Source organism: Carcharodon carcharias, chromosome 20 (assembly GCF_017639515.1).
Source record: "Carcharodon carcharias isolate sCarCar2 chromosome 20, sCarCar2.pri, whole genome shotgun sequence".
In the NCBI taxonomy this organism is placed as follows: Eukaryota; Metazoa; Chordata; class Chondrichthyes; order Lamniformes; family Lamnidae; genus Carcharodon; species Carcharodon carcharias.
In genome coordinates this window covers 82468180-82481763 of record NC_054486.1, presented here as the reverse complement: position 1 = coordinate 82481763, position 13584 = coordinate 82468180, and the positions used below count along the sequence as shown (strand labels likewise).

Below are 13584 nucleotides of genomic sequence, written 5' to 3'. Positions count from 1 at the left end.
AATAGGGAGACACTTTGTGCGGTTGATGCTGATTATCTTATTCCTTCAAGTGGGTGCTGGGCCTGTTTCTAGTTGGGGCAGACATCATCTCTTACAAAAGGTAGGTACTTCAGGAAATTAATGACCAGAGTGATCTCCTGCACTAGTTTCAATTGTCTAGATGGGTCAGAGAGGAATTTCAGATTTTTCTTCCCCCAATTCATCTGGGCTTTTAAACTTGGTTTGTCACTTCTCCCAGAAAGTCACATGGGGCTGGATTTTATGGCCCCCCATTGGGCGTTTTTTTGGCAATGGGTGGGGGGGGGACTATGTCAGATACAAGGGGTGGCATGTCCAGCATCTTCCTGCCCATCCGAGCTGTCTCCTCTTAATATGGTAGGCGGCTGGGCAATCAAATCAGCAGCTTGGCTGCCATTTTAAAATAAATAATTAATGGTCAATTGAGCTCGTTATCAAGCCAATTGACCTGTATATTACGCTGCCCACGCCATTTTACAGTTGGCATAGGCAGGCAGGCTGGAGTGGGCAGGCCATTTCTTATACACTTGTTTAAAAGGAAGGGAAGTGGATGTCCTTTGGGGCTGCACTGTGTGCATCAAAATTCCGATCTTCATCTACACAACTCTGTTCAGTGCCTCGACTCTGCCTCACCAACCTCCTCTGGCCCTTTATCCCTGCTTTCCAGGCTGATGCACTGTACATTTCCCTTCCTTCCATTTTTAGCATTTATTAGCTTGTCCCTACACTATGAAATCTTCTCCCTAAATTTTGTTGCAATGCCAAATATCTCCCCACATTCAGAGTAAGGGGGAAAACTCTCCACTGGTTGATGTCATACCTAGCAGAAAGGAAGTTGGTTGTGGTTACTGGAAGTCAGTCATCTCAGCTCCAGGACATCACTGCAGGAGTTCCTCAGGGTAGTGTTCTAGGCCCAAACATCTTCAGCTGCTTCATCAGTCACCTTCTTTCCATCATAAGGTCAGAAGGGGAGGGGGGATGTTTACTGATGATTGCACAACGTTCAGCACCATTTGCAACTCCTCAGATACTGAAGCAGACAATGTCCAAATGCAGCAGGACTTGGACAATATCCAGACTTGGGCTGACACAAGGCAAGTAACATTTACACCACACAAGTGCCAGGCAATGACCATCTCCAACAAAGGAGAATCTAACCATTGCCTTAACATTCCCTTGACATTCAATGGCATCAGGAAGGTGATGGCATAGTGGTATTGTTACTAGACTAGTAATCCAGAGACCCAGGGTAATGCTGTGGGTTCGAATCCCGCCATGGCAGATGGTGGAACTTGTATTCAATAAAAATCTGTAATTGAAAGTCTAATGATGACAATGGTTTTTGTCGACTGTCGAACCCATCTGGTTCACTAATGCCCTTTAGGGAAGGAAATCTGCTGTCCTTACCTTACATGTGACTCCAGACCCACAGCAATGTGGTTGACTCTTAAATACCCCCTCAAACTACCATTGACCAGAAACTGAACTGGACTAGACATATAAATACAGTGGCTACAAGAGCAAGTCAAGAGGCTAGGAATCCTGTGGCGAGTAACTCACCTCATGACTCCCCAAAGCCTGTCCACAATCTACATGGCACAAGACCAGGAGTGTGATACTTGCCTGGATGTGTGCAGCTCCAACAACACTCAAGAAGCTTGACACCGTCAAACGCAGCTCCCTTGATTGACACCCCATCCACAAACATTCACTCCCTCCATCACCGACGCACAGTAGCAGCAGTATTTACCAACTACAAGATGCACTACAGAAACTCACCAAGGCTCCTTAGACAGCACCATCCCAAGGCTCCTTAGACAGCACCTTCCAAATCCACTACCATCTAGAAGGACAAGGGCAGCAGATAGATGGGAACACCACCAATTGGAAGTTCCCCTCCAAGCCACTCTCCATCCTGACTTATAAATATATTGCCGTTCCTTCACTGTCGCTGGGTCAAAATACTGGAACTCCCTCCCTAGCAGCACTGTGGGTGCACATGGACTGCAGCGGTTCAAGAAAGTGGTTCACCACCACTTACTCAAGGGCAATTAGGGATGGGCAATAAATGCTGGCCTGGCCAGTGAAGTCCACATCCCTTGAATGTATAAAAAAAAATTCAGAAGCATCCTTAAAACCTTCAGTCACCTTTCCTATTCTCCTGACCTCAACTATGAAGCATCTTGAGATATTTTGCTATTTGGATGAGGGTCAACCCCACAATTCGGCCAACCTGATAGGAAGGGAACCGAGCTAGGAACTGGGGAATATTGTCACACCTAGACTTGAGGTCAGAGGTCAGAGCAGCCTATATGAGTCATAATATCAGTAATTATATCATTGGTGCAAAACTGCATTTACACTTGGGGCTGGATTTCACGCTCTCCCGCCACTGGGTTTGAAGACAAGGGACATGTAAATCCAGTCTGTGGCCTTCCGGCTGCCTACCCACCCACACCTGACCTGTCTGAAATTTTACGCAGGTCTTGGGAGGCCAATTGAGGCTCCGATTGATGACTATTTAAGGCCCTCATCACTTTGTCACTGGTATTTTACCTGCGGTAGGAGAAGGCACACTCCTTGCAGGAAGTCCAGCAGCTTTAGCTGTATGGGCTGGCGTTGGGCAAAGAAGGCCGGGGATGGGGGGGGGGGGTCACTTTGATGGGCCCAGGCGACCCAAAAAGTAGTTCTCCCCACAACCCCCAAGATCATCTTCACTTTAACCGGCCTCCAAGGCCTCTTGAGCTTGGCCCTTCCGTGCTTGCCCTCCTCCCCACAACCAGGCAGCGCTGAACGTTTCAGTGCGTGATTCACTCTGGCTGCTCGTTAACTGGCTAGCCGGCGTGAAATCACGGTTGGTACCAATCGCAGTTGGGGCCTGATTGCGGGTGGCGGACTGTTGCGTGACTGGTCCCAGTCCCGCCCACCCAACAAGGGAAAAATTCTCCCACTGGGGTTGTGTTTTGCTGAGGTGATTTTGAACAATCTTCCTCAATTTATTTACCTTAGCAGTTGCCTCATTTCATTATATTTAATCCTTTTAAGATATGTACCTGGCTCTTGGTTTTGGATGTTCTTGATTCCCAAATGATTTCATAACTTTATCATGTTATTGTCAATGTCGACTAGGGGCAGCTCTGATTTCCACAACGTGTCTGACCACGGACTTAGCTGGGCTCCTTGGTGAGACTGCCTGTAGTACCAGAAGTAGCCACTGCTCCTGGCTGGAGCTGCTGGGATTACAGAGCTGCCATCCATCCAATTGACTGGGACTATAGAGCTCCAGTCATCCAATTGGCTGGCAGCTCTCTTAGGTGGGACTTCCTCCTGAGAAAAAAGCAGCAATCTCACCTTAGAGCAATTAACACTGTTCCCTGCGTTAAATTGCTGTGGACAGCTGTCAGGATTGTGGAGTGGGGGTTGGGTGCTCCCCCAGTGTTTTAGAGGGATGGGCAGCACTTTGTAAAATCCAGCCCTTAGGCTCTTAACCTCAGGGATATTCTTATAGATTGTCATAAAATTGTTAATTACACCATGGTTAAAAGTTGAATATAACCTTGTGCCAACTTCACCTCTTTGACTGCTCGAGTAATTCTGTTGCTAATTTTTTTTACTGCTCTAATTTCAGCTCCCATGTTCTTTTCTAAGTCTTGCTGCCCTTTTGATTATGCTTTTAGTATATTCATGCATTTTCTTACATCTCAATGGGCCAATTTCCCTTTCTTTCTGTAATATTTGTCCAGGTCAATTTACCTCTTTACCTCACTTTTAATTTGTTGTTGATCCAAAAAGCATCATACTGGCTTAACTGAGCTTGTTGGTTTTGGGCATGCATTTATTCTGCGTGTTCAACATTGTATCTTGGGGTTGAATTTTCACCTTGGCGTGCGGATGCACGCCCGACACACACGAGTGTGAATTAGCATCCCGACATCATTGCGCACTTGTGTGAACTTTGGTTGGCTGGTGCGTGCGGGAGTTGGGAACAAGCCCGCCGGCAATTAAGAGGGCTGTTAAACCCATTAATCAATTAATTAAACTGAACTTTTCCCTGCCTGTCCAACCTCATGTTAATTAAAAAGAAAACAGAACTTTTTAAATCTCATTTCTAACATGATCCTGCTCATGTGACAGAATCACATGAGGGGGGGACGTTTTCCTTTTTTTTTGAAAACTTTATTTTTCATGTGAAAAATTTTCAGCTCCCTGCAACAGCTCTGTGCCTTCAGAGAGCTTTCTGTGGGCGCGTCTAGGCGCATGCGCTGACTTCCACGCCAACCCTCCTCCCCCCAACCAGGCAGCGCTGAACACGATTCACGCTGGCTGCTCGTTAATTGGCTAGCCAGTATGAAATCGCGGTCGGGGCTCCGCTCCCAGTCCAAGCCTGCCCGACGAGGGGAAAATTCTCCCATCGGAGTTGTATTTTGCTGAAGTGATTTTGAACAACCTTCCTCAATTTATTTACTTCAACAGTTACTTCATTTCATTACATTTAATCCTTTAAGATATGTACCTGGGTCTTGGTTTTGGATTTTCTTGATTCCCAAATTATTTCATAACTTTATCATGTTATTGACATTGTCCACTAGGGCCTGCTATGATTTCCACAACTTGTCTGTTTTTTGGGTCGTTAAAAAAGATGAGCATTGCCTCTTGCGGCTTCCTTAATGCACTGCATCAAGAAATAGTCATGCATTACATCAAGTAACTCTGACACTAAGCCATTTGGATTTTCCCAGTTTATATTAGGTTGATTGAAATATTCCATTAAAATAACTATTTTTACACACCCTTCTTATTCCGTCATAGAGCAAATGCTCTTCTTTACTGTATACTGCTCAGGTGGTTGATTGCATACCCGCAATGTTATCTCTGATGCTAAAAAATCCAACCTATCTAACCAGTGTAGTTCATTAAAAGAAAATAAGTGAAAGTTTCACAATTTCTAGTTTTGTACATAACTTTAATCAGTCATGGTTGTGTTTTATTTTGTTCTGATATGGCTATGTTATTTATGTTATTACGGTTGTCCATATGTAATCGTGTTATGGTTGCATACTTTTCTGTTTCTATTTATGTGGGTGTATTGTGTTTTGACATTTTGTCTTGTATTTGAAGATTGTTGGAAGTTTTCAAATTTTAATTACATGGTTAAGATTGAATGGTTAAGATTGGCTGAACTGATTCTTTATAATAGTGGCTGCAAAATTGTGCCCTGTAGTTTCAGCACTACTATTGCCATTTTGGTATCAAATGGTGCCTGTGTTGCGTGCTCATAGTTCCGGCATGGCCATCTTTGGTGAGGGTGTTAGCACGTGTTAGGATTGTGCACCATAAGTATGCAGATTGTGACATGTGTCAGCATGTTATGCTGATTTAGTGCCACTGTTGCCATTTTCAACACCACCACTCTAAATTAGCTGAGCTGAGTTGCAGAGCTGAACTTGCATTCAGCAGCACAAAGGACTCCTGCAAAAATGCTATTTAAAGGAATCCTCAACTACTTGCTGGCGAATTCTGATCAATCTCTACAGGATCTGTCTGAGTTTGCGGAAATGCTTGGTGAATTGAGCTGGTTAAAGTTGGTGAAATCAAGAGGGAGTGGTGCTGCACTATGAGAAAGCCTTGGTTGTGATTTCAATAGTTCTGATCAGACTACTTGCTACCAGTCACAGGTGCTATGGCTGCAATTGCCCTTGGGCTGCATGAGAGGCTGATGGAGCAGAGGCAGCAGAGAAGATGACAAGCTATTTTCAGAGGGAGGAGGAAGAAGAGCTCTCGGTTAGGGGCCTTATCCATTTAGGGTTGTCACTTCTCTTACCTCCACCAAAGCCAGGAGCAGTGTGTGCGTCTCCTACGCTTTAGAAAGGAGGTGCTTATGGAATTCTGCCACCTCTTTCAACCATACCCTCAGTCTCAGAGCAGCACAAGGGCAGTATTGCCAGTGGCTGTGAAGGTGTCCGTGGCCCTGCATTTCTTCACTTTGGGATCCTTCCAGATTGGAGCAAGTGACAAATGTAACATCTCATGGTGGCAAATGATCCTTATGCCAGGAGTGGGTAGTTTGTTGTGTTCTCCCTGAACAGAGTATGCATGAAGCTTTTTCAGGACAGTGGACTTCTCATGCTGCATGGTCCCATCGACTACACACACATGGCTTTGTGGGAACCCCATTTCAATGTTGAGATGTGTTGCAATCGAAAAGGTTACCACTCACTGAATGTGAAATTGGTGTGCAACTACACTCAGCACAATATGCTGGTGAAAGCTAGCAATCCTGGCAGCAGTCATGATTCTTTGTTTTGCACTAGTCCGCTGTTCCCGTGGTCTTTCTGTCACCACATCAGAGTGTGGTTACTGGGTGACAAGGGCTATCTGCTTTACACTTGGCTCATGACTGCTCTGTAACCCAACCACACATGGTCAACATGCGTGCAATGAGAGCCATGCTACCACATCAAAGAAAAAACCACTGGGGTGCTGAAGCATTGGTTCTGCTGCCTGGACCACTTCTGTACTCTCTGGAGAGAATGTCCCAGTTGCTGGTGATCTGCTGTATCCTCCACAATCTGGCGATCATGAGGCACACCCCTTGCCACTAAATTGCGAGCAGCTCAGGAGGAGTAGGAGTAGGAGGAGTAAGAGAAGCAGGAGAAAGGGAGGAGACATGCTGTTCCATCAGGGCTGTCCTCATTCGATTCAGGTTCCCGTGAACACAACCCCAATTTCCCATTTTACAGCAGTCCAACACCTTAGCATCCCTATGTTACAGATGATCACACTGCCCTCTTGGCCACAATGCTGAAATAAAAGTCACCACAACACAACCGTTCTATGCCAAATTTATCCAACAACCCATCCAATATTCCATACAAAAACTAATCACCCTTGTGCATTCCTTTAATGCCAACCTGTACTGTGGGAGCCTTTGCCTGGCCTAGTGCTTCTACTCGAATGTTATCCCAATGGCTGTAGCAATGACTAGCAGAAGACTGCTGTCTTTCACTGGGGAGGCAGACTGCAGATGACCTTGCGGAATGCCTTTGCGGAGCTCTGGGCCTGGAAGACTTGACTTTGGACGACACCAGCTCAGCATATCCAGCAACAGTCTGGATTGACTGGCTGATGGGCAACAGCTTTTGTAATGTTTCTCCGGAGGGCCTCCTGGGTCCCTGAGGGAAGAGGACCTCTCTCCTCTTGGTCATATCCTGCACCAAGGCCTCCAGTGCAGCATCGGACAACCTAGGTGGTTTCTCTCCTATACCATTTGTACTCGTATTTTTGTCGAGAGGGTCTTCTTGAACCAGTTCCAACAACTACTCCAGCAAAAATGCACCTCACGAGGTGCAGGTTAGCTTTATGTAGTATAGCCAACTCTTAATAGTCCTAAAAATATAAAAACAAAAAAACTGCGATGCTGGAAATCCAAAACAAGAACAGAATTACCTGGAAAAACTCAGCAGGTCTGGCAGCATCAAGTTCTGTTGAAGGGTCATGAGGACTCGAAACGTCAACTCTTTTCTTCTCCGCCGATGCTGCCAGACCTGCTGAGTTTTTCCAGGTAATTCTGTTTTTGTTTTGTTCTTAATAGTCCTAGCCTTACACAAACTTGGGTCCTTTGTTTGAGCCATGTAGCCACTCAGGAGTGTACTTAGTGCTCGGCTGCTTGCCATTATTTAAATTAGCAGGCAGCACAAAGTTTGCATGCTGCTGCATCGCTTTGAATGGGCATGGATTAATCATTCATTGTGATCCCTGTGTCTTAATTACTGGCCTAATCCAATTTTTTCCCCCAGTGTGTTTTGGTGCCAAAGTAGTATTTTTATTTTCTGCGACTGAAAGTATTTGATAATTGTTGAATTTTTAATGATGTGATTGAACATTACCATAATGCAAATTTGCTCAATCATCCGCATTTGCTATTAGGTGGTCACTTCTGCCAGCTATGATTCGGGCTACCTTGGGCAGTAGTTAGATTGGGAAAGGTTAACTAAAAACATAACTTTATTAAAAGTTAAATAAATTACTTTTGGAAAGAAAAAGTAGTACATAACCAAGGACTTGAAACACTGTTGTGAATATTGGGCAAAAGGTTTGCTTTAGGCAAACTTCAGGTGGGTATCACTTCATATTATCATGGCACCTATCTTGAAGATAGAGCTAGGAAGTCACAAAGATAATTTAAAGAGAAATAGAGAAAGAAAGAGGAAGAGAAAGAGAACAAGTAAGAGAACGAAAGAAAGTAAGTCAAATATGACAGCCTAGCCATAGCAAAATAGGAAAGTATCAGAGGAGCATATGATATATACAAGACTTTAATATGTTATGTAGACATTTAGATTTTTATTTGTGTACATACCTTTGTACAGAGTAATCATAAGTGCATTCAAAACATTCTTGTGGCTCTTTGCAATGGAAATTCTGAGATAAAACATTCCTGTCCTCTTGTTCATCATCAGAGCATACCTGCTTATTATAAACAGCCTATCAGATCAAAGTGATACATCTTACAGTTCTACTGAATACAACATGTTATTTTTAAATGTCACCTTATTATTCCATAGGTCAGTACTCAGCTGACATATTAATAATACATCCACTAGGTCTGCAATAATTATAACAAAAATATTTTTTTAAAAACTCATTGTTCAGATTTGGGCGTCACTGGCAAGGCCAACATTTTATTATCCATCTGGTCTTACAGTATTTGTGGAGAGAAAGACAGAGTTAATGTTTTGAGTCCATATAACTCTTCTTCGGACTGAAGAAGAGTCATTTGGACTCGAAACGTTAACTCTGTCTTTCTTTCCACAGATGCTGTTAGACCTGCTGAGTTTTCCAGCAATTTTTGGTTTTGTTTCAGATTTCCAGCATCTGCAGTATTTTGCTTTTTTTTTATCCATCTCTAGTTACCCTTAAAAAGGTGGTGGTGAGTCTTTTTTCCAACACAGCCCATGAAGTGGAGATAATGCCACACTGCTGCAAGGTACAGAGAGTCCCAGAATTTGGACCCAGTGTAAATGAAGGAATGGCAATAAATTTCCAAATCAGGGTGGTGTTTAACTTGGAGGGGAACTTGGAGCTGAAGGTACTTCCATGCACCTCCTGGCCTTGTCCTTTTAGGTTAGGGGTTTAGAAAGTGATTTTAAAAATCCTTGGCTTTTGAGTGTTGTCGCAGCTGCACCCACACAGGCATTGGACAGCATTTCATTATGCTCCTGACTTCTCTCTTGTAGGTGGTGGTCACCTACATAGGAAGTCAGGAGGTGAACAACTTGTTGCAGAACACTCAGCCTCTGGCATGGTCTAGTAGCTGCAAGGTCTGATGGATCTCAGCAATGTTAATACCATTGAATGTCATGGGGAGATGGTTGTACTCTTTCTTGTTGGTAATGGTCAGTTATCTAATGCAGATATTACTTGCCACATGAGCCTTAAACGTGGATGTTCTATATGTGGGGATGGACTGCTTCATTATCTGAGGAACTGCAAATGGAGCTGAAGTTTGTGCAATCATCAGCGAACAGCCCTACTTCTGGTGTTATGATAGAGTCAAGGTTATTGGTGAGACAACTGATGATAACCACACTTAGGATGTCATCCTTGAGGCCCTCCTGTAGTGATGTCCTGGGGCTGAGATAATTGGTCTCCAACAACCACAATACTCTCCTTTGTGCTAGATGTGATTCCAGCAAATGAAAAGATTTCTCTCTGATCCCCACTGACTTCAGTTTTACTAGGGCTCCTTGCTGTCTCACACAGCTACAAGCTGCCTTGTTGTCAATGACAGTCACTCTCACTTCACCTCTGGAATTCAGTTCATTTGTCCATGTTTGAACTAAGGTTGAAAATGAGGTTGGAAGTCACGTGGTCCTGACAGAATGAAAACAGAGCAGCAGCAAGCAGCTTAATAAATGGTGAGCAATTGCCACTTGACTGCAATGTCGACAACTCCTTCCATCACTTTATTGACAACGGAGAGTTGGCTGATAGGACATTAATTGACTGGGTTGTATTTATTCTGCTTTTTGTGGACAGGACAATCCCTGGGCAATTTTCCACTTTATTGGGTAGACGCCAATGCTGTAGCTGTACTAGAACAGCTTGGCTAAAGGCATGGCTAATTCTGGATCACATGTCTTCAGAACTATAACCAGGATGTGGTTGGAACCCATAGCCTTTGTTGTGACCAATGTACTCAGCTGTTTCTTGGCATCATGTGAAGTTAATTGAATTGGCTGAAAACTGCCATCTGCGGTGATAGAGGAACTTCAAGAGGAGGCCAAAAAGGATTATCCACTCAGAACTTCTGGCTGAATGTGGTCATGAGCACTTTGGCTTTTGCAACCACATGCTGGATTCCGCAATCAGGGGATATTCGTGGAATCTTATATAATTTGTAAACACTAATTTACGTTAGAATTTCTAAAGTTTCAAAATTCAAAAGCATAACATCATATGAAGAATAGCAATTTTATGTCAGACTTTGTGAATGCTATTCTGTGTATGGAATATTCAATCTTATTATATTCCACTTGATAATGTGAAGATTAATCATTTAGCACAGCATTTAAGATTGCCTATTGCAGAAGTGAACTGTTTCATCACCTAACCTGCAATGAAGCCAAGTGTGAACGATCCTTCTTGTTCTTCAGTGCAGGTGTATCTTGAGAGCTACAAAACATGAACATACCTTTATGAACTTCAGTTTTAATTTAACTATTTGAAGATTGCAAAAGCATTTCTGTATACAAAAGGAACAAAATGTTTCTTCATCCTTAGTTCTACTTTAAAATATTCATAATTTCTAGGCTATTTTAAGAAGATTATATTACATAAAATGTTATGTAAAAGTTTGGCAGAATGGATTAAAACTCTATCAATCTTTGAAATTTGGGTTTCAAAATCACTCTGCTAACTATTATCATAAACACGTAATTATGATATTACAGATTTTAAGGACAACTGTTTTAAAGGTACATTCCTGTTTTTAACAATTGAGTTTAAAAAGCCTTTTGCAAAATGGAAGTATGGACAGACAACTTTGCACCTTTCTGTGTTTGTTTAAACCTTCAGACTCATATCTCTACAGCTGGCTACAAAGTCATTCAAATGCAAAAAGACTCCTCCAGAGATCCCATTTTACCCTCTAAAAAAGGTGTGAAAACCTCTCAGCTTCTGAGAGAACAGGAGACGGGAAGGGTCTTCAAAGGACCACAATGTAATTAACTTCTTTGCCTGGTGGAAACAATGGCTCCTTGAAAATAAACGAAGCAGTGACTTTGTGCTTTTTGAACTGTATAAAGGGGGCTGTAAGAAGCCATCTTGGCATTGTGCAGAAGCCAAGGAAGAACTCAGGAAGAACATGAGAGAGGGTTCTTGGCCAAGGGAAGACGTAGAGGAAGGTATTAAGAAATCAACTGCTGTTCTGCCGAATGAGTCCAGGTAATCAGTAATTGCCTTAACCGCAGAATTAGTGAGGAATAGGAAATATTCTCTATCTTGCAAAGACCTGCTGAGTGCACCTGCAAAGGCAAACCTCTGAATATTCAACTACAAAAGCTATCGCAGCTGCTAAACTGAACCTCAAATTCAACCCCTTCACTTCGGAAAGAAGGAATTCAAGCAACGTGTCCGCATCAATATCTCACAGAGGTTTGAAATCTCATCTTTAAGTATCTTTTTTACTTTATCTGCATTTTAATCTTTGTAACTGTACTTTAGTTAATAACTTCATCACTTTTACTTAAATAACTTTCAGCAGTGGTTTTGTAATAAACTAACTTTTATCTTGCGAGACTAAAACTTGTCTGTTGGGTTATTTTTAAATTGAACCTTTCACAAATTAAAAGGGGGCTACATACACACACCAATTCTTAGTTCATGGGCCACTTTAAGAAAACGTGTTTATCCTGGTCGTGGCACTAGAGAACAAAATGAAACAAAATGTTTAACGGACTTGATCCAGATCATCATGGGCACCATTATACAGCCTAAACCCAGGCATAATTCAAAACTGTCACTAATTTGGCAATTTCACTGAAGGGCAACTGGTACATTTAGAAAGGAAATTGAAGGGAGTTATTTTGGTGAAAAGGTGAAACCAGGCAGTAAACAGGTGCTGTGCAAATAAGTAGTGACTGTTTGAAAGTAAGAGTTTTAACTAATTGATGATTATCATAACTTAAATGTGCCTGAAGACACTGAAACAGACATCTCCATATTTAACATTCAAATGCTAGCTAGATAACATTTTCCTGGAGCTAAACATGTCACCCACTTCCACTGAAATTGTACAGTGTGCTGGCTGGGTGAGAAGCTAGCATGAAAGGATGGCTTAGGTATCTGGAGAGAGGGCGCCTAGGTTCTTGAATGTGGTACTGGAGTAGTAGAGTAGGTAGAGGAGGGGGGGATGAAAGCCACAGAGTTGGTGTGGCACATGGGAGGAGGTCACCTGGGTAGTGACAGCCTGGAGACCTGGCTCCAGGACATGGCTCCAGTGTCGCAAGAGATTTAGTGACTTCAGCTGAGTGGTCAAAGTAGGAAGATCTCATCTCCCAAACACACTTTTCAATATCTTCATTATCACTAGCATTAAAGCTTAACACACCTCTTCCACCATCTAACTATATGCTGACATTCACACAACCTACACTACTGCATCCTTCACAGGCACTAATCACACCTCAGACACACATCGCAGCTCTTCAACCATGTGTGGCATCTCAAACACATGCATGTGCACACACACACATTTTCCTCTTTCTCTCTTTCCGGGCAGGATAGCACTTAACAGGTGGCAGAAAGATCAGGTCGGGGAGATAAAGCGCACTTGCATAACTTCTCTTCCTTTCAACAAGTATGATCAGGAAGGGAGTGAGAGGCACCGTGGCCAGAGACAGTGCAGGGGAAATAGAGGTATATGGCAACTGCAGCTTCCTTCCGGAGGCACAACTATTCCTGATCCCTAACACCAAAGCAATGCTCACTTCCAAACCCCAACGATTTCATCACACGCAACCGCCTTAAGGTGCCACACCTTAAACCTTCTAGCTTTATTACTGCAAGCTCCGAGGAGCAAAATCCACTTCGCACTATTCACCCTGGTATTTATGCTTAGTGGCCATCTATAAGTACTCGCCAAATCTAGTGCCTCTACAAAGTCCAGTTCAGGTATCCTCCTGTGATGTGCTTGAAAGGCTCTGGGCTATGATGGTTTTTTCAGGCTGCACCAACTCAGCATGGCCTCCTGGTTGACAAGCAACTGTAAACGCAATGGTGGAGTGGCGGGGGAGGGAGCAGCAATGCTGACATCCTGCAAGTATGTTCCTGCACCAGATTGCTACAGACAGCTCAGTGGTGGGAGGAAAGATCTCTGGCCTTCATAGATGCTCTGCAAGTCCCTTTCAATCCAGGAGCACACTTGGAGAAAATGCAAGATAAGCAAGAGATAGCTCACACCCCCATCCCATTGGAAGAGGAGAGCAAGGAAAACGGACTATATCAATAGCTACCATTGTCAGAGGCACCAGGTCAGAGACTGGAACAATGCATAACTTAGAGGCT

At 43.3% G+C, this 13584-nt stretch overlaps 1 protein-coding gene across 2 annotated transcripts in view; it reads right to left on the bottom strand.

Annotated features, from left to right (window-relative positions):
* spata7 (spermatogenesis associated 7) overlaps positions 1-13584 on the bottom strand; it is a 101430-nt gene that overhangs the window by 16081 nt on the left and 71765 nt on the right. Inside the window, exons 6-7 of one of the 2 annotated variants that reach the window (XM_041213833.1) lie at positions 10632-10692; positions 8378-8502 (exon numbers count right to left, since the gene is read on the bottom strand). In XM_041213833.1, coding sequence (XP_041069767.1) covers positions 8378-8502; positions 10632-10692 — 186 coding nt within the window. The remainder of the gene's footprint in view (positions 1-8377; positions 8503-10631; positions 10693-13584) is intronic. The other variant, XM_041213835.1, reaches the window with a different exon arrangement.